General features: G+C 36.1%; 1 protein-coding gene across 5 annotated transcripts in view; it reads right to left on the bottom strand.

Annotated features, from left to right (window-relative positions):
- Window positions 1-21,854, bottom strand: part of SBF2 (SET binding factor 2) — a 228,137-nt gene that overhangs the window by 36,751 nt on the left and 169,532 nt on the right. For all 5 annotated transcript variants that reach the window (XM_085063120.1, XM_085063121.1, XM_085063122.1 and 2 more), the window contains exons 18-26: window positions 11,865-12,035; window positions 10,745-11,001; window positions 9,407-9,579; window positions 9,071-9,144; window positions 8,502-8,697; window positions 7,708-7,835; window positions 5,317-5,492; window positions 4,263-4,408; window positions 289-487 (exon numbers count right to left, since the gene is read on the bottom strand). In XM_085063120.1, coding sequence (XP_084919246.1) covers window positions 289-487; window positions 4,263-4,408; window positions 5,317-5,492; window positions 7,708-7,835; window positions 8,502-8,697; window positions 9,071-9,144; window positions 9,407-9,579; window positions 10,745-11,001; window positions 11,865-12,035 — 1,520 coding nt within the window. The remainder of the gene's footprint in view (window positions 1-288; window positions 488-4,262; window positions 4,409-5,316; window positions 5,493-7,707; window positions 7,836-8,501; window positions 8,698-9,070; window positions 9,145-9,406; window positions 9,580-10,744; window positions 11,002-11,864; window positions 12,036-21,854) is intronic.

Genomic DNA, 21,854 nt, shown 5'->3' with positions numbered 1-21,854 from the left:
GTGGTAGCAAACTACATCAGCTTTCACAACAAAAAAAAAGGACTTAGTAACATGATGTGCTAAAGCACAGCATGTGACTTTCAGCACAACAGACTTTTAAAGCAGATACTTTCATGAAGTCAATTGTAACACATACTTTTTAATTTGAAGAAAATAGTAATTTACAATTGTTTCTGAGGCTTGCTTTTTTATTGAGGAATAGAATAGATTTTAAATGCAAAGATCTTAATGCAGATATACAGATATGTATCCCTACTTTTAACTACGTAAGTGAATTGGTTAACTCACCTCCTGCAAAGTGAATACATCCTGTTCAGTGCAGTTATTCTTAGGTACTCTGTTTTTGAGCGAGAGGAGTTAGTGCTGATGGTCCCCAGGCCCAAACGCTGATAGTCCCTGAAACAGGCTCTTTCTACTAATTGCTCCATTGTTGATTTTTCTGATGCTTTCAAGGTACCACCTGTGTGCAGCTCGCTGTCATCTGAAACTAAAGGTAAAAATCTTATGTGGAGGCCAGCAGTTACACAGCAAATGATGCTACTTTCTTCTAAACAAGTTTGTCCTACCCTCAGTGATGAATGCCAAGATCCAACACACACAAACCACAGTTTATCAAATTTATAAACACTAAAACAGCATTTTAGTCAGCGAACCTGACTGTATCACTCAGTTACTTATTGTGCTTGTGACTGGCATGGATGACATCTCTCTAGCTAAAATCCTGGAGAAAGTTATCTCACATACTCATTAGAACTGAACACAGATAATCTTTCCTTCCAACTTTGCAAATTCTTTACATATTCTTTACAAATTAATTGCAAATTCTTTACACATTCAAGATAAAAATCAACCACACAATTACAGTTGGGGTTTTTTAAACTATCTTCAAAAGAGGTAACAATATTTTCAAGTCTTGGTTCAGCTTAAGAAATGTCTCAGTGTTGTAATTTCACAACAGATGACTGCTGAGTTCTTAATGTCTCAGTTTCCATGTCAGACAGCAGCTTTCTTCAGCCGTGCATATCAGCTGCCCTCTCCAAAGCAGAAAATACTTCAACCATGAGTGATAAAAAAACTATGTCACAAGTTCAAACTACTCTGAAATTCAAGTCAAGCAAGGTCTTTGTACAAAACTTGCCACCTGCCTATTAGTGACACTTTCAACCATTTCCAAATACTTCTGAGAGCAGATTTACTGCTCACAGCATGTATCAGTTACTTGCTACCACCTAAGCATTGAAATATGTGCATATGAGAAGTATTTCTTAATGAATGAGGCACTGAAAAGTATATAAGGATTTGAACTTAGAGCAGGACTTTACAAAACTGGAATTCCAATTTAAAAAAAGTTATGAGATAATTAAAACTTTATTGGCAATAGGCAATGTTCCAAATTTACAGATTTACAGGATTACAATTACCAGTGTAATTGTTTTTTTTCTGTGCTTCTTAGCATAAAAGCTAAATGAATAATTTTCTTTGCCCTTTCAGCTAATCAAAGAAAAAAAATTTCCCTATTTGATCTAAATAATAGATTTGAACACTCTGCATCTCTCCTCTTTCTCCTGTGTTTTCATATTTGTCATGCAACATTTAAAGTGCCCTAATGAGAAACAAATTAAGTGAGTTTTAGAAATACTTTTTTTTGGTGATACGAAAACTTGGTTTTAGCAGTTTTGACTGGAAAGCTATAACTCACTCAGGTTAGATGACAGTGCATTTTTAAAAAATATTTTTTTCTAAATTAATTTTTCTCTCATGACAGCAGGTATATTGGTGATCAGAATTTGCAAAACATTTTCCTGTGCATAAAGAGCTAGAGATGAGAACTCTTACTTATGTCCTTGATCTGAAGAGGGAGATGAAGATACTTTGCTGTCTCAAGTTTAACATCATTTATTTGATCTCGAAAAAACAAGGAATAATCCCTCTATTTTACTCTTCTTCAAATATGACTATCTGCAAAAGCAGGTTTCACAATCTCTTGCTCTATTGAACATACCAATATGACCACTATAAGAAAAAACATTTACTAATGATTTAGAGATTCTAAACTCTGAAAACAAAGAGATGAGGAGGAAGAAGAGGGAAATTAGGTGTTCATTGGTAACAATAACTCCAGTACCATGTCCAGTTTTGGAAATCAAATTGCAAGCTATATGTGGGCCAGCGAAAGAAGTCTGAGAAAAGAGCAATGAATGTGATCAGACTAATATATCAAGACTAATAAACAAAGAACAGAAAAAACTGCAGATATTTAACATACAGAAAACAAAGGAGAAATATTACAACAGACCACAAATACATTAAGCATTGCAATCAGAATGAAGGGAATAATCTCTTCTATTTGTATATAGTGGCAGAGTAAGGAATGAAGAGTTTAAATTGCAGCAAGATGATGTTTAGTCCTGAATCTCAGAAAGTTGCTTTATTTTCTCCAGCATTAAGGATGGTTAAAGTATTAGTATGAGCTGCCTAGAGCTGTGGAACCTTCACCTTTGAAAGTTTATAAGAAGAAGTTAGGCAAACACCTAAGAGGAACAGATTAAGTATGTTGACCTTGCCTTGGGGCAGAGAGGTGAACTACCTGATCTCTTGAAGTTCCTTCCAGCCCTATCTTTAACATCTCTATTTTAAGGCAGTGCACCACCTGCTGCAGACAGTTCATTGTTGGTAGAGCTGCAGTTTCCTCTACTTCAGTTTTTGAGACTTGCAAACAAGTCAACAGCAAATCCAAAGGCACAGCAGTACATATAAAAGGAATTGCAGGGATTACTCCCTATGGTTCTCTGTCTGAAGCAGAGTCACTGCTGTTGACAGCTCACTGTACCTGATGTGCCAGTGCTGCATGGAGGGAAAAGCAAACTCAGCCTTTGGTCACCTTAACATGTTCCCAGCCAAGGCACCTGGAAAGCAGCAGACCTGAAGATAACTTATATTTTTCTTAGGGAAGGAAAAAGTGACTATCACTAATCTTTAGCACCTGTGTTCATTAAAGAATACAGTTTTTTTGTATATCAGCAATGTAAAAACTCTTAAAATTTCTTCACCATCAAGGGAATATGAATACACAGGTATGACTGTGCTTGGCATCTCTGGGTGAAGGACAAAAGTCACCCCAAAATCACACAGGTAGAGCCTGAAGAATTGCTTCTGACTCCAGGAATAAGTAATATCAGAACACATCTAACTCAGCACTTCAGGAAGATGCTGGAAATTCAGTTAAGAATGCAATTTTTCAGCACTCTAAAGACATTCTGTATTTTCTAAACTTTCTTTTTGCCTATTTCTCATCACTTTATCTGGAATGAAAAAACAGAAACAATATTTTTAAAATTTGTCTGGAATGGCTATCTCCCATTTCGGAGAGAACACAGGCTTCAGCCCTGCTTTAGACAACTTCCATATATCTGCTCATAAGTCACATAAGTTTCCTTGCTCAGAGACCAAATATTTAATAGGAAAATTCAGCTTGTTTGATGGTTGGAAGAAATGATCAATGTTTGAAGGACACGTCATTATCTGAGATGCCTATGTTTGTTTTTAAAGGAAGAATGGTATGACAAAACAACACCTGTTTATGTACAGGAGAATCTGCTTCCCTCTAGTGGTTTCTGATAAATTAGCAGTGGTCCAGATAGGGAGATACTGACAGCAGCATATGGGAGGAAAAGAAGCTTTCTAGGGAAAGTCAAACTCCATACCATCACACAACCTGCATTAAAGTGCCCAAACCCCTTTCTACCTTCTACGCCAAAATTCTTTCAACCAAAAATTTGGAAAGTGATATTTTCAGTAGTAATGAGTTCTGTTGCTTTCAGAACTCATTTGTCAGTTCTACATCCACAAAAGTCTCCAATTTGCTCATTCTTGCACCTCGGCAGTTACTGCTTCCTCACCACAGACTAATTGCAGATGTCAGATGTCTAGAGATAAATGGAAGCTGCAGCATTGCTTCCATGCTGTTTCATCTACACTAGCATGATGTAAAAATGATCTAAAAGATATCATACTTAAATAGTTTGATAATTAAAAAATAATCTAGTTCCTTGCCGTATCACTGAATTAAGTCAACTTCCTCTTCTGCCTCATCATTGCAAAAGAAAACACTCACTAAATGTACAGATTTGAAAGCCTTCTCTTTCCTGTCTAGGAAGACCCTTCAGTTTCTTGTTGAAGGCATTTCTTATTCAATACACCACAATGGAAGCATAATAGGAGAGACTTATTAACCAACATGGAAAAAAAAGTCATATTATTACCAGAGATATCATCATCTTCATTCCAGCCTGCGCGATTCCCTCTCTCCTCCACTATTGTGCCTGTCTTCTTCTTTAATAAATACTGGCGCCCAATTGTCATCTTCCCAGCACGTTTTGCTCCCTTCACAATGCTTTTGGAGAATGTACTACAAATCCAAGGCAACAAAAGTATTTAGAAAGATTCATATGATTCTGCCTAATAGCATGTACAGAGTTCTATGACGAATGCAATTAAAATGTATTTAATAGTATTTCACTTGATACAAACAATTATAAACTTCAGAAAAATTACTTCCTATATTAATTTTTAAACAAAAGTTGTATTACTTTGAGATAAATTTGTGTCCTTTTTGTTTATTGGTAATGAATAAGCACATATCATCTTTCTTTAAGTTTTTGCATTTTGCTAGTAATGTGATAAATCTAGAAAGTTGCCAAAGGCAAGAATGATAGAAATTACCTTTAAGTTTTAGGATTTCATGACTAGCATGGGATTCTATTTCCTGTGTCAACAATGCACTAATGAACAGAGAATCACAGGAGCTACCAAACTGGAACAGACTAATGATGCAGCTGGTCCAGTAAAAATTAATGTGTAACATACAACTCAAAAGAGGACCCAAAGCTCAAACTCTAAATTAAAAACCAGTAGGGCAAATGCACAGGGTAAAATGATTCCTAATCCACACTAGGCTATAAGTGGCTAGGCTGTTAATTATAAAGCAATACACAAACTTGTTTCCATGTTGGCGTAGGTTGCATAGTTCAAGATGCTACTTCCATTTTGTGTGTTTCAAAATGTAGTGAGGTGTTTGTTCAAATGTACTGCAGCCAGAAATTTAGATAAATAATATAATTCCTACACCAAATAAACATCTGTATCCTACTAATGTATCTCTTAGGAAATACAAAGAGCTGCATAATAGCAATCACTTATTTTGACATTCCTGAAAACTCCTTGAATGATCTGCACTTGTGCAGAGCCTTCAGACTGTTCAATACATTTGGCTAATACAAAACAAGAACATCAGTAAGAAAAGAAGAAAGACTGTACCGGAATGAAGTGTTCTTTTCTTTCTGTTTCGGTAAAATTATTTGTGGTGCTGTTTGCCCAGCTGCAAAGGCAAAAGTGCTGAAGATAGATTGAGGATAACGGAACTTCGTCAACTGTTTCTTAAATATTTCCACCACTTCTGGACTTACTTCTTCATCAAATGCTACTTTAATTAACTGTGTATTAAAGACATGACATGTTAGAAATGAAAAAAATCTGAGAATTGAAGAAATTGAAAGATTCTAAAATATATTAGCAAAATTTCAATATTTTTGCAGTACTATGCTCATCAGAAAATACAAATACATGTAGAAATGTCTCATTTATTTTGAGGGCTGTTACACATTTTAATAATTTTTTATTTACAATTTTAAATTTAGGTCCTAATACTTAGGTATCTTCACTAGGAAGCATCTGGAATTCTCATAAGATCAAATACAAAATATTTTGGTAAATCCAAGTCGTAGTGCTGGCACTACGATGTCTACAACAGTTCAAATTCTGGTCACATGGGACAGCTTAGATGTGAAATAGTTTGCCAGCTCTGCCCCTATACTGGGAACTGAGGTTGGTAATGCACTTCAAAGACTCTCACCAAGCCAGCAATTTCAGCATTCATATGTCATAACCATTATATTTCTATTACTTAGACTTTTCACTTTTGGCCTCACCTTGCAAAGTATAGAAAACTGCTAATAACAAAAATGTGATAGTGAAATCTGGTCCTTAAAAAAGGAAACAACCCCTTGTGCTATTCAACACTGATCCGTCCACTTGACTAAAAATGCTTTTTTGAAAGGTTCTGGGTAAGAAAAAAAAATCCCATCCAATCATCCTCAGCTGAAAGGAAGTCAACAATTCGGGGAAAACAAAATAGAGACAGAAAATACAGAGCCCATAAAAAGGCCCAAAAGAACTCTAAGAATGTGGAGAAGGCAAACAAAGAAATATCCTAGAGCTCTATTTCTGAACACATACCTAGACACCTTTTGAATTCTTTTGCTTGCCATCTAGAAGGTGGATTTCATCCTTGCTTTTCCAATTTCACTTGTTTTGTAAATACTTTCCAAATGACTAATGACTGTTGTTCTAGGACCTCCTTGAAAGGAGCTCTTCAATCTTTCCGGGTTACACTGATACAAAGTTTTAAAGATTTGAAATAGCATTGCTGCACACAAACCCATCTGAAAATCATAATTAATAAACAAAGGGGAGGGGCTATTTCATACTGTATTGAACCCTGGCTATTACATAGGGGACGGAGAATAAACTGTTTGCTGATTGTTTTTGTTCTCATAACCTAATACAAAACTATGCTAAACAAAAGCAAAGATGATGTTTGACTCAAATCCAGCTCTGAAAACACTGAGCTGTGTCTGTATTTATCACATCATTGAAGCATGCTAAGTATTCTGGTAAAAAGATTTCTGGAAAATAAAAGTCCTCTCAAAAGTCCACAACTACAACTTTTCTTTGCTTGTTTTACTCACTTGCATTCCTAATTATATGCTTTTGAATAGGATACTGAGGGATGATTAGCTAAATAATGTCCACTATTGTAAGAACCTAGTAAAATGCTATTTTACTGGGTTTTTCTATGTTTTCAAATGTTAGAGTTATTGTTCTCAATGAAAATATGCTTCTGCAATCAGCCAGCCCAGCAAAGAGTTTCATATTTTAAGTACTGCAGTCTAATTTCTGTCCAGGACATAAAATTCTTTGCTTGCAACTTTCGATCTCTTAGGGTTTGACCACAGTTAAGCTCAAAATCAACATGGAAAATTCAGGGAAGACTTCAGGATCCCTAATTCTTACAAGTCCATCTCTGTCAATTGCCTTGCAATACTCACGTCAATCTGTTGAACACACTGACAGGGATCCTACAGAAGATTCCAGGATCTGTGCCTGTCATACAGAACCTCACTGGTTCTACCCTAAAGATTCCTGGAAGTGCAGCTTCCATGTGTGACATACCATGAGACTTCCTGCCACAGTTTTTAACAGAAAGCTGGAAAAGTGACAAACCTTGAGAAGAAAGCAATACTTAAGAGCTTTTCCATATTGATTCCATGTAGCTGGAGGAGAGAGAAAGGAGGTTCCCATTAGCCTGCTTAGGCCTCTACTTACATGAAGGGATTCTGGACCCAAACCAGCCCTTTACTGGATCCAAAATAGGCGAGGAAAGCAGTGAAAGAAATCCAATGTGAAAATAGCAACCCTCTGTAAATATCAAGTGGGCCAAGAAATGCCAGGGTTTCTGTGAGTTCTGCGCTGTCTATTGACCTTACAGGGCAGAAAACTGGACTCTTCATGAATACCAGGGCAAAGTGCTGCTCATAAATATCTTGAGCTGACTGCAGCTACATAAATTTTCACCAAACTTCATTTTACCTGAAAGGTGGCTGAGCTGATCTGCAGCCCTTCCTGCATGCTCTGCTGCAGCTGGTTCTGGATACTGATCTTCTTCTCCTTGGTAACAGATGCGATAGGAAAGCTCCGGATCACGGTCTGCTCCCCAACTGAGGACAAAACACACAGACACTTGTTAGAACACAGAATCAGGTCTGCTCTGCTCACACTGCTATTTGAACAGACAAGAATGAGTAAGAACAAAGCAACAGGAACATAACGGTACAGGATTTATTTCAGGCAAAATAGCTGAAAAGTTGGTAAATTCCTAAAGCATTATTTGTAATCTGAATTTCTGCTTAATTTCTGTTCTGAGTATTATAAAAATATTCTCTTTCCTTCTGAGTCTTTCTACATAATGGAAATGCACCCCAAAATCTAGGTTGGTAAGGGGTAAAGAAACAAATTTCAAGTTTTTTCAAATTTCATAATGCATTGTACAACTTGTGAACAGAAATTACATATACTGGTATCTTTACATATGACCATGCACTTTCCACAATAAATTTATACTTCTGAATGACAACCTGCTTAGAAATGGCACATATTAAATCATGAAAATTTATCATTCAGAAGAGCTGACACATTAAGAAAATACTTTATTTACAAGCTATAATTTTAGGAGGAATACCAACTAATGAACGTTTTTCCTTTTGCTTGCTTGCAGTGTCTGAAAAAAACGGTTCAGTGCTGTTGAAGCTTGAATAGGTGCACAGACCAGCTCAAAATCCTCCCTATCTGAAGGACCACAGTTCCCACTATCTGGATTTTCTTACCCAGTTGATCATGAGGAGTGCCTTTAAATATAATTCTGTAAGTGGTAAGGAACAAAGCTCCTTCAGCAGGGAGGATATGAGGACCTCCAAGCAGTCCTCCTGTGGCTTCCTCTCTGCCGTCAGGATCCAGTAGCACACGGAGACCTTCACAAACAAATTCTTCTCCTGGCAGCAAAGTTGGCCGTAGAATTTTGGGCTGATGCAAATAAATGAAAGTGTAAGTGTAAATCGGTGTTATCCCTTAGGCTAGTTACAGTATATGGTTTTAAAAGCTTCAAAACAAAATAGTTATGACACTGAGTCCAAAGAAAGGAGATGGAGTTCAGACTCAACAAAGAGAAATGGTCTCAAAAAGCAGTGGGCATGCAAAAGCTTGTTTATGATCAGAAGTTTGGCTCTTCTAGTTTCATATTTCATGAGACCAAAGCCAAGCACTTTATTTATCACTGGTGGAAATTTTCTCTTAATGTTTTGATGTTTCCTCATAATATTATGAGAGGAAAAAAAGATGACTAAATTTCATGATTCTAATACTTGTAGAGAATACAAATATGTTTCATAACACTTGCCTTCTGTATTGGTGGAAGCCTCCTACTCTCCCGATGGACAGCCTCCAGAGTCTCTATGTGCATTGCTACAATGCCTGGAAAGCAGTAACACCATAAATGAACTCTCACACAATGTGAAAGAGAAAACTGCCATCTAATTAAAACTCTGATAATTCTGAAATTCTCAAATTTTGACATCATGGAAATAATGATCTTAAATTCAACAGCAATTACAGTCTGGAAAAGAAATCTAATGCTCTAACTTCTCTGAAAGTAACTCAAATTAGAAAGTGCATTTGTTTCATTAGGGAAAGGAAAAAGAAAGACTATAAAGCACCTTTTTGTGACAATTCCTACCTGGTATCATGCAGTGCAGACCCTTGATGTGATCCTGTGTGACTCCACTTTCTGTGCAAACCTTGTCAATGAATCTGGTGATGAAGCGCACGACTGCATTTGCAACATCATTGTTCTCTGAGTCCTCAAACCCACTCTCAGTGTCATAGCTCTCTGCAACACTGCCTGCGATGCTAAAGGCAGAAATAAAAGCAGCAACAAGTGTGAACAATTCAGCAGGTGATGCACACATGATACTTGGATAGACACAGACAAGCAGTAGGGGATTTTTCTAGTTACAGTTTACAAACCTTGCTAAAAGCATATGGTGATACCAACAATTACATTGTACTTTCACTGCCAAAACTTCATAACTGATGACATAGGACAATTTTCTCTCCATGAGTCCAGCACAGATAGGGCCACAAGAGAAAAACAGCTTTTTGGAAGTGAACTCTGTGTCTTCTTTTCACAAAGTCAAGTTAAGTACTTGCAACCCATGGTGAACAAATATCCGGTTATATAGAGAGAGCTACATTAAATGCATATTTAGGTTGCAGAGCAAAGTAATCAAAAGCTAAAAAGATCATAAGAAAATTTTTTGTGTATTAGATAAGCAAGCAAGTCAGTGGGAGATGTATTTTGAATGTCTAAAAATGCCTCCCATAATAATATTAGGGGCCAAATTCATAGATTGCAACATACACCATGACCAGTTTACTGAGTATGTTCTAATGCCTGAGATTAGAGGTGTTTAGTCAGCAGAAATTAGTAACTCCAAAGCGAATTTCATCCTGATAGTCTGTCTTTTACTTGATGTCAGTGTTCTCACATAGTGTTCTACAATTTTATCAAGTGAGAATTCCTGCAGAGAGGTGATAATGAAGACAATAAACAAAGAGGGAGGAAGGCTTGTTATGAAATGTCTTGGATTTGAATGCTAGGGAATGAATGTAACTGGTGTTATACTCCTACTGCTTCCTTAGTAATTTAACCTTTGCCACTGTGGTTTAGCCCTCTTGCTTTTTGTGACCTCAGTGCTTTTCTTCCTTACAGCTGTTGCACAGAAATTGTGATTTTATAGATGCTATACAAATGCTTTCTTGATTTTAGGTTCATACACTGTTTTTTACAAACAAGTTACATAAAAGCTAACAGAGTGGTTTTGGGGCTGCTGTCTTCTTTCTCACGAAACCCTACGTTTGTCTTCAACATCGGCATTAGTACATAAAAAATTCTTACTAGGTAAATGACTCCAGACAAAGTTGTTATTTAACAAGAATCATGTTAGACTTCTGCTCTCCTTACATACTGAACTTGAAATGAGTTGATGGATGAGCCCTGGACTTGGACACCCACCTGTTGGTGACAATGCTGTTGCTCCCGCTCTCCCAGTCGCCCGTGGCTGATGTTCTCAGCAGCTTGTTCTTACTTGTATCCAGTGGCACCAGCAGGTACACCATGAGGTTGGCAAAATGAATGGCCTGGCTGAAAACCGTGCTTTCCTCATTCTGGACTAGCTCCTGCTGTGTCTGTTTATTCAGAGTTGGCCATAACCTCAGCTGCTCAGCAGCCAGGTCCATTGCTGTCTTATCCTGGTCTGCAGGGGTTTTCTCCTAGAAGACACAGAGAAAGAAATAGAAAGACAGAGAAGAAATAATAAAGCTATAACCTAAAAAAACAATGCTTAGTCAAAACTTTATTTCTTAAATTGCTTACTAAACTTCTTCAGTTATTTAAACTATATATGCATTTAAAAAGAAAGAGCAAATAACTACCATCAGTAGGGTTTAAGGAGAGTTTTGATTATGGGAACTGAGCTTTGAGAGCAGTTTAGTGACATGCACCAGTAGCACAATGTGGGCAGATCTAAATAACATCATTTCTTTTAAGATCCTTTTAATGCCATACGATCTTCCACATTTCCTCACAGTGGTTTACTGACTTTAACATAGCTGCTCTCCTCAGCTTATCCACTTAGCTCACAAAATAACAAGCATAAATCAGACTGAGAAATAACGAGGCTTAATGCAGGCAATATTCTCCAAATTCCTAGGATGTTCAGGTGAGGGAAGCTTTTATATAAATAGCTTCCAGACCAGCTGAAACATTCATGTTTTCATATGCTGGAGTCCAATTCTAGCATTAGCTTGAAGCAAATTAGGTAGATGGCACACAGTCAAGTAGGAATAAAGGAATCTGGCAGCTGATATTAGTGACCTAAAGCCTGATGTTAAATTAATAAATGACTAGGTATCTTGCAAATACTTTTTCCACACTAAGTTGGGCTAACATCAAATTATAATGCTTTGCAGATAAATGTAATTTTTTATTATTTCTCATGTTATTATACTGTGTAATATGGGAAGGAAAGCAAAGAAAAATACATAAAATTGGAAAAAGCAGAACTCTCTGTAACTTAGAAGATAATATAAATGTGAATAAAAACACTACTTTAATATTTCTTATATTTTCCTACCTTTTGTTTCAACTGTACTGCATGGTTGTCATCTTTGGCTGTAAGGTAGAGGGAGCGAACTTGATTTTGCACATTGCTATAGAAAGTTGTTTCCCAAAACTGTTGGTTAGTCCAGATGGGATGATCTTGTACACAGGTGTAAGCAAACTGACTAACTCCAGGTGCTAATTTCTGAAAGCAAAAAATGTGCAAAGTTGGCAAATCAGTCCTATTATTTAATTTCTTTTAAAGGGTATGACTTCAGAACTGAGACATATATATATATATATGATTATATATTTATATTATTATATATTAATTATATCAACTTTTGTACTGCAATATGAGAAGGAGAAATTATCTCCGATTTTTTGCCATTCGAGAAATTAACATACAGGGAGGTTATATACAAGTCTAATGCCAGTGCAAGGCATGGTTTTCTTGATTCAGAGCAGAAAAATGAGAATCAAGGTAAGAATTTTGTATTAACAGTACAGAACACATTTGTAATATAAAACATCTTCCTTGTCACCAAAACATCTAATTTTTAATAACCAAGTCCTACAACACAGAAATCAGTATTCAAAGAGATGAAAATTATTTCTCATTTTATTTAGAAGTCAGAACTGCAGTAATGAAAATTTAAATAATAGTGTCAACTGAGTCCTTCCAATAAACTGCATTTGTTGAAACAGCAGAAGATTAGATACACTGTTATCTTCAGAGTTATTTACTGAACTGTATGACCCAAATCCAGTTCCTGAAAGAGTGCTAATTTGGGTATGTTCTTTGAAGCCACAAGGGTCTGGATCACTGTAAAGTCTCAAACAAACCCAGAATTGTTACAGCATTAGTCATTATGAATGAACCATTTTTTTCAAGCACATCTATTTATTTAGGTTGCACTAGTCTCCCAGGGAGTTGTTTAATATTCTTGATAACCACATACAAAGAAAGGAAATTTATTTCAATGACCTGAATAATGAAGAATGAAATCCTCTGTCATATATTCCTACTTTTTAAAAAAAGAAGGCACAAAAAATCTGTGTTGTACATGGCATGTAGCAAAGAAGCAGGCAATCTAAAAATGTGCTTATGATTATTTCTGCAGCAGAACTGAAGAATACAATACATTACTGGGTGCCTCATTTAATGACTATCACTCACAATACAACCCATACCTGAAGCACACACTATATCTAGAACTTAAATTTTACTTTAGTGATTATGTTGTAAATTACTTTCCTGGACAGCATGAATATACTCAATTTAATATTTGTAATTGTAGAATTGCACAGAACAGCCAGTACTTTTAATATTTCCCTAGCTGGCACCTGGGCATTCAAATGGAAGGGTAGGAAATTACAACCAAAAATTTTGAAGTCTGGTTTGCAGATATCCGGTTTTGCAATTCTTCAAACTGTGTTTTCCTTGCTATGCTCTTCCAAGTACAGCATGAACTGAAAGTCCTGATCATGTGCCATGTACTCATTCCCTATCAAAAGTCCTTGAAAATTCTATGTCTGAGGAAATGCTACGTGACATGCTAATAAAATTTAGCCAAGTGCAGTCCCTTCTTGTGATTAGCCATCTGAAAGTGAGCAATACAATTTTTATTTGTTCATGCAGAATGTCATCAAAATTTCTTGGTAACCTGTTCAGAAATCTACATAGATAGAAGATTCAAATTACGTTGAATGTGCCTTTGTTTAGTCAATACAGACTGAGAGAGAAGATGGTTTGTTTGACAGATGCCCATTTCAGTTGTGGTGCAGATTATGGCAGATCACAGGAAATGATAACTGATCTCTCATGCCTGACCCAGCTGTAAAATCACAGAACAGGTCAGCATAAATAGTGTCCTACCGATCTTTGTAGAGACTGCAGGACATCCCTTGAAAAAACCAAAGACATATGAATGATACACCACAGGGCCAACAGAATGGATCTGGCCCAGTCATTCAACAAACTCAAAATCCAGATTCACAAAACCTGTGTAACAGAGGAATGGGGATGATAGGTGTATCATGGAATAAAAACATGGACAGCATTATCTTGAAAACAAAGGTGAGTACTAAAGCCATGTCATGACTTTGATTCATTATTTGGTTTTTTTCATTGACACTGAATTCCCAGTTACAATTGATCTGTGAAATGGGAGTGTGACACCAAGAAGAGGAGGAAGGAAAAAGGGGAAAGTAAAGAAAAAGGGGGAGGGAAAAACAAAAGGAGAAAGGAAAAAAATAGTCTGTTCAAGCCTAGCTAGTTGGTAGGGTTAGCTCATGCCAATTTGAGCAGTAAATGCCATACATTTTGTGTGTGAATTTACTATCAAACTCCTCAGTTGTCTTTGATACCTCAGCCCAAACCAGGTAATTGTGTAAACTGGGTAAAGACGCAGTGATCTTTGACACAAACTCAAAAGGAAGTTTAAGCTCTTAACCCTGGGTGTACAGAAATAAAAATGAAATAAATTATTTCCACTTGGGGGCAAACATGACAGGAAAGTTGAGAGGCTTTTTAGATGCTCTTCCTGTGCTCATAATTTAAAACCATGAACAACCATATAGAAAATATAATTTTAAACAATTGAGGTTTATGTTCAAATATACCAACATAAATCAACACTAACTCCCAGCCCAAATAAAAAAAAAGTTTCTTTACAAAAGTATGAAAGAAAACACATCAAAAAGCTCAGTGATCATAAATGTTATCGTTCTCATCACCTGCATGTGTTGAAACAACTGGCAAAACCTGACGGTGGCCAGAGCACAGAATCAAAATCAGAACTTGCAGTTCCTGGCTCTGCCAGTTATTTTGGGCAAAATCACTTTGGATTCTCTTCTTGTTTGGGTTAGTTTGTTTGTAAAAAAAGCAATAATATTACCAACCTCAAGAAGCACACTGTTGCTCCTATGTTCTAAATCCATGTACTAAAAATACTCTTGGTACAAATATAAGCATTCCATGAAGTTTGCAGCGTCTATATTCTCTACCCTGAGAGTGCTTAGTCAGCCCATTTCACTAGAATGCAAATTAATCTAGCACATTAAAAGGGCCCCAGTGTTTACTGCTGCATTCAAAAGAACTTGCTCAGAATTTCTCCAGTTTAAGTAAAACAGTAGTTTGGTGTTTTCCGTCAAGCAATACTACATATATAAAACGTATCTTCACCTAGCTCTCCACAGGGCAGCTAAACTACACTGCTATTTGTGCTCTTTCTCTCTGTCCCAATAACTCACATCAGCCAGACAGAATGAATGTAGGAGGCAGCAAAAGAATTTCCTACTTATGAGGGAGGATTTAGGGACTGACAGCTTAAAAAAGACCCCAGAAGAAAATAATAAAAATAGTTCTGAACTGATGAAGTCCTTATTCTAAAGCTGTCAGTATGACAAAAAGAGCATTGAGGTGTAAATTGTAACAACCAACAAAATATCAGTAATTTTCTGCAAAGGACACTGAATCCTTTCAATAGATTAACAGAACTTAAAATCCCTAAACACTCCCCTCCCAAATTATGTATGAAACAGACCTAACCCCTATCAAAATAATTACATACTGCCGTTTGAGAAAATACAAGGTAGGTTTGGGACTTGCTATATATGATTACATAGGCAACTTCTTGAATTCAGGAATTATCTTTCCGTTATTTCCACTTTCCTGAGGGGTACTGGATAACACCTGCCTAGAATTTTTAGCCTGTTTCCTGACATTGGATTCGATTGCGAAAACGATACTTGTGGCTCAGTAAGAAATGTGCACCAGCTCGAAGACTCCCAAACTTGCTGTGAGGTGCAGGCTCTCAAAGAGCTTCTCTGTAACATTACATTATCTAGATTGCTTGTTTCTGAAAAGAAAAGCATGTGTTGTGCTGATCACTCAGAAGTTACTCTCCTTTACACCACAAAAGTAAAAAGAGGAAGCAAGTTTATTATAGCAAAGCAAAGGATCCAGGTATTGATTGTGAAGTCAGAAAATGATTTTCAAAACAAAAAGACTAAAAAACAGAATATGAATAGATCTAAGACTGCTCTTTTCTTACAGGATTTTGCTGCATGTCTCTCAGTTATGGAAATGAAGGGGCAAACTCAATAGTACTCTATTTTTTAGAGAAATCCACTTTACTACAGAAATAAAGTGGATTTTTATTTCTATTTACTACAGAAATAAAGTGGATTTCTGTCTCCAGCTGACAGCCTGAGTTATTGGTTTGGATATATTTGGTGAGAAAATGAAGGAAAATGAGTGAGAAGGAGGATACTGTTGAATGCAAAGAGTAGCTTCCTCCTCAGCTCCTCAAGGAATGTGGGTTATCCACCTGACCTCTGTGAGGAAGCTACTGCAGCACCTTGCATACCAAAGCACTTCCTCTCTATTGGTTACAGTTATCCTTGGAAGTGTCCAAGTGCACCTTAGAGATCACCAGGACATTGTGGCACTGCCAATTTGAAGAGTTGCTCCTTGTCTCTGTCTGAGCTGCTTAGATGAACATCCAGTCAGTCACCACCAAGTGACTATTCTAAATCTGCACTCTTTCACTTTAAAGCGCATTACATGCACATACTCAAACAAGTATAATTGAACATGAATATGTTTCCAAGTCTGACTGTGTGCTGCATGGATAACATCAGGCCAAAAATTCAATTCAGTGAATGGTTTTCCTATTTGGCCTAAAGGATAAAATTATACCCACATGTATTGTGGACACAAATGTGGGGGAAGTTCATGAAAAGTATGAGGTAAGAAGCTTGTTTATTTTTTTTAGTTTGACTTTCACTACTTTAGGAAAAAAAAGATGAACTACTACATCAAGCTTCATATCCAACCTGAAAATCTAAGTAATAGAAAAGAGAAAAATTTGCCACCTCTCCTGCCTTCAGAAAGCCATCAAACCAGACACAAGACGGACTTCTATTTTAAAATAAAATGAGTAGTAAAGTGGTCCATTACACTGTTTATCAATTATTCCACCATGAAAAAGAAAAGGAATGTCAATTCACTCATAATTCAGTGCTACCAAATCACAGATAGGTACACTAAACCAGCAGAGGGCAATAGAATTCTAGAGTTTTGTAAAAATGGGATGCAATTCTGGACAGAACTTTATTTACTGTATACATTTTCTGGCAAAAGTCACTTAAACATCTAACTACTCATGGTCTCCAATCCTAGATTCCTGAAGGTCATGTATAATTTACTAGACATTACTTAAAGCCATGCAGAATACCTCAGATTGCTACGTATATGTACCAAGATAGATATATACTAATATGAAGTTCCCTGTAAAATTAAATACTGTAAATAATAACATACTGCCTCCAAAGAGATAAAAAGAGATAAAAAGACATTTAAATAGTTCTATTATACAAAGAAAGAAAGGAAACTAAAATGATCTAAAATGAAGGATGTCCAAATTCCACAAAAAAGAGAGAAGACATTCCATACCAGAACTTCGATGTGCTAAATAAGGTTAAGTTCCAAGAAGTAGATGAGAAATAGGTTGATTTTTCCCCCCTCTATACAATACATTAAAGTTTTGGCGGGTTAAGAGACAGATTTCACAAATTCTTTATTGCAATGTTGAATCCATCTGAAGAGTTTTAAAAATTTTGACACAGTTATTTTTTAAATCTCCTAAAAAGTCACCAGATCCCTTTGGCATTAGGTGGATCAGCAGTGAGTGTGCACCTGTGAGTTCACTGCAATGCTGGCATTGGCTCTACCCACAAAGCTCAGAAACAAATAAACCTGTAAATCTCATGAGTTTATGGGTTTTATTTTTATTTAGGTAGTGGCTCTTAGAATTATTGATGACCTGACACGTAACTTAAAGCCCAGCTAAACAGATCATCTAAGTAATCCCCCAAAGGGTAATAAAGTAATTATTAAGTTCTTCTCTCAATTAATTCTAGCATTCCTTTAATTACTATTTTCCTTCTTCTATGGCAGCTTTCTCTGTCTTCAGTGGTCAAATTCTTTCTGAAATTTTCTTCATATACAGCATTCCTTTATCTGAAGAAACTACTAAAACAATAAGAGTCCTCAAGTAGCCCTCAAGAACAGGATGAGCAAATCTGAAAGATCTAAGACAATGCAGAATAGAAATTGCAAACTAATAAAATTTTAACAGTAGTAGATCTCATCTTGGCAATACAAATTTTATATATATATATTATGTGGTTCCAAAGGTGAAAGAGAGAGGATGGGCAAAAATAGGAAGTGCAATATTATGATGACCCAGTTTTGGCATGTGCAGTGCATGAGGAAGAGAAGAGCTAAACATTTGCCCAGTGAATTCTTAGTGGCACAGTGTTATGAACCCATAGCAACAAGCTGATGTGGTATTAACAAGTTGAGAGAGCTGTGGTGAATCAGAGGAAGCCAAGAAGAGAATCCTACCAAGAATTCCAACTGCAGGTACTGTCATGAAGGGTACCGAAGCAGCAAATGGAAAAATCACAGGTATATGGATGAAAACAAGAGCAGGAGATAGAAACTTCAATCATGGGCTTGGATCACTCAGATGTGTAAGGAAAACCTATTCTACAGAAAAGCATTTGTGACATCTCAATTCTTTGGTTACACTCAGTTTAAATAGTTGATGAGATATCTAGGATATCAACAGAGATGTTCACACAGAAGCAGGCAATACACACAAATATATCAACAACTTCTCTCCCTTACCATCTGTAAGCATTTGCTCTCTCATGGTAACATAAAATAACGCTACTCAAATGATGATGGATAATAATGCTACCACAAAACTGAACTCAATGAAGGAAATTGTGTTTCCATGCAGAAAGTTCCATTCTATTGGGATAAGGACATAGTGATGAGGAGGCAAAGTTGAACTTACACATATGGAAAACGCTATAGTAACAGAGTAATGGGACTCTGTTACTTCATTTACATTCCTTCACTTTAAGGTCAGAAGCTTTACCCGAGATCTTAATTAAACCACCAGAAATTCTTTCATGGTGAAAATTCTAACTGAATCAGAATTTCTGTAACACTGTAATCCCCCCTAGACATAACAATGTAAAGACAAAGAGATGGGCTATAAGTAAACGAAATTTGTTAAGCCAGAGTTCCGTACCATTTCTAGAAAATAAGCTCAAGCGAAATCAGTTACAAATTATGTGAGCCAGTACTAGTGGAAATGGAACAGGTTTCTGCTTATTCTAGGAGGCAGTGGATCAGTTCCTCAGTTACAGAAATCTACTACAAAATTTATCATTACGTCTTATTTTAATTGGGGGAATTTCCTTTTTTTTCCTACTGACCAAGTACTTCCTCCCACAAACCACTAAGGAAAGGAACTACAATTGCAAAGTTCTCTCCCATGTTTCCCATGATGTTATCATTCTGGGAAAGCCAGCTTCTTCAACAGAGCAAAGTTACCTCAGTAATTAATTTCCAAAATTCCTTGTAAAGACACATGTTAAAAACATTATCCAGTTAGTGTCTCCTATTAATAAGCTAACCTGTCATATTATACCTTTCTATTTAATTTCTTCCAGGTTTGATCCCCACACCCCCCACCTAAAAATAGTTTTGGAAGTGAGATATTCTCTACTGCAAAGACACAAAAATGTATTCTGCTGGCATGCAATATGTATCCATTCATAACCAAAGTTCACAAATGAAAATCCTAAGAATCAGACATGACATTTCAGTGCCTGTGTTTGCAAGGGATACTGCAAAACCACTTGATCATAACTAACAAGAATCCTCAGATTTCTATTTTAACTTGAAAAGTATATTTGCTTTTACAAAAAAAAAATACTGAACTATAATATTTATATGAAAAGAACTTTTAATGGATGTAATAAAAATTTTTGACTGTAGGAGTGTTTGGAAATATTGACAGAACTTTGACTATTGCCTTAGAAGTGCTCTTCCATGACCCCACTCATATTCATAAGGACCTGCCAAGTAACCACATTATCCTCTCTTGAAAGTCAATAAAATACTGCTTTTAGGTCATGTCTGTAAAAACGTCAGCCATAATTAACCTAATGGTGGACAGAATCACCAACAGTAATGATGCTTATTATGAATAATGATGACTGTCATGAATCATGAACAATAATGATGACTCCACAGCTTCCTTCCAATGCTTCAAACTGCCTGGCTTCAAGTCTTATTAATTATTTCAAATACATATTGTAAACTCTTGAGGCTAAGTATCTTCATTTTTCTGTTCTTTTGTACAAAAGCAACACCAACAGTTCTGGTCCACAATTAAGGCTCCCTGATTTTCCAGGAATGCAAACAATGCCCATATACACACTTGACAATGTTGTAAATACTCTTTTGTGGTTCAGCTTCTTCCATATTATGCACTGGCTGATACAGCCATGTTCTTTCCAAGCAGGCAACTTAATGTATTTCTATTTTAAAGGGATTAGCATTCTGAGAATGGGTAAATAAAAATAATTTTAGTACTAAAAATAATGTTACTTAATACTATTTCAGTAACAAAAACATTTCCATAGACTAAGATAGTATCAGAACTGGCAGGATAGAGATACAAGAAGAAAATTAATGGAAGCAGACAAAACTCCTTGCCAAGACAATAAAGGAAGTCTTTCACGATGGGAGTTTCCTAAATTAAAGCCAGCAATTCAAGAGTGGAGAATACTAAAGTAGAAGTGATTTCAATCCAAGCACACCAGAGTGGGAGAGAAACTTTTAGAAGGAAATATAATAACTAGGTGCAAGAATGAAAATATTTCAGTGTAGAAAGCTAACTCATTACAGAAAGTCTTTCTAGCTTTCCAGGAGGCCAAAAGCATGCTGATTATTATGAGAATTACTTGGGACAATCATAGTTGTGCAGAAATTGAAGTTAATTCACACAAACTCTAAATTAAACACTAATATAATATCGTTATACACTAACAGAGGTAATGGCAGTACCAATTTTTCTACTGTTATCCACAGCACAGGTGAACCAATATTCCACTGATTCCAGCTGATACTAACTGTAAAATTTGCCTAACAAAGACACAAAAATAGAATTAACTCTTCACTCATCATCGTAGATTTTGCACATCAGCTTTTCACTGGGTAACTTCCCTGTGACTTTGTAGCTGCTTTGTAACAGAGCAGTACTTTGTAACACAGAGTACATTTCAAATTATGAAGCTTCTGTTACATAATGAACCTTGAATTGGGTCTCTCTTGGAAAAGAGCTTCATGATTATAGTTAAAATATTGTAAATTATTCTGAATTTCCCTAGTACTGTCTCCAATCTTCAGAGAAAGCCCTTATCCTTGTAACTGGGAATCCCTCCTACTCCTAACAGGCTCTGGAGTAGAATGGTCATTTATTCAGGTATTTCAAGGAGTAAAGACTTTCTTCCATTGAACATCTGCCATAAGTGGTACTGAAACATGATAATCTTTTTCAGCTAGGAAAGTAGACACTGAAATTACTTTAATTTTATTATTATGCTATGCAAATGAGCATATATATAGTTCACTATGGAAAACATTAGAATTATTTCTATTGGTGTATTAACATTAAATACTTCCAGTTTCACATTTTATTACTGATTCAACCTTTTACTGAAATCACAATTTTTGTATTTACCTTGAAGAATACTAAAAAAAAAAAAAATTAGAAAAACCCACTTCCAGTACACCTGGACTAAAATATCTGTCATCCCAAAAATGCTGCCAAGGATAATTCTTAAGACAGCCTGAATAAATGTTCAAATATTCAAAGGTTTTAAGTTAAATGATTTACACCAAATTTTGCTCATTTAAAAACACTGAATAAAGTCTCCTATTTTATATAATTTTATGTCATTCTCCATAAAGATACAGGAACATGGAGTACAAATGAGAAATGGACAGCCATGCAGATGAACAGCCCAGTGATGGCCTATCCTAAGGATTTCAGTCAGACCCAGTCTGTGAAAGTGCAGACTCATTTCTGTCATTCCATTTCAAGTGCTACAAAAAAATTAGCATTAGTATCCAGCTGAAATTTTATTTGAA

The sequence above is a fragment of the Lichenostomus cassidix genome, chromosome 5 (assembly GCF_008360975.1).
Source record: "Lichenostomus cassidix isolate B80296 chromosome 5, HeHo_3.0, whole genome shotgun sequence".
NCBI classification, from domain to species: Eukaryota; Metazoa; Chordata; class Aves; order Passeriformes; family Meliphagidae; genus Lichenostomus; species Lichenostomus cassidix.
This window is presented reverse-complemented; position numbering and strand designations above follow the sequence as displayed.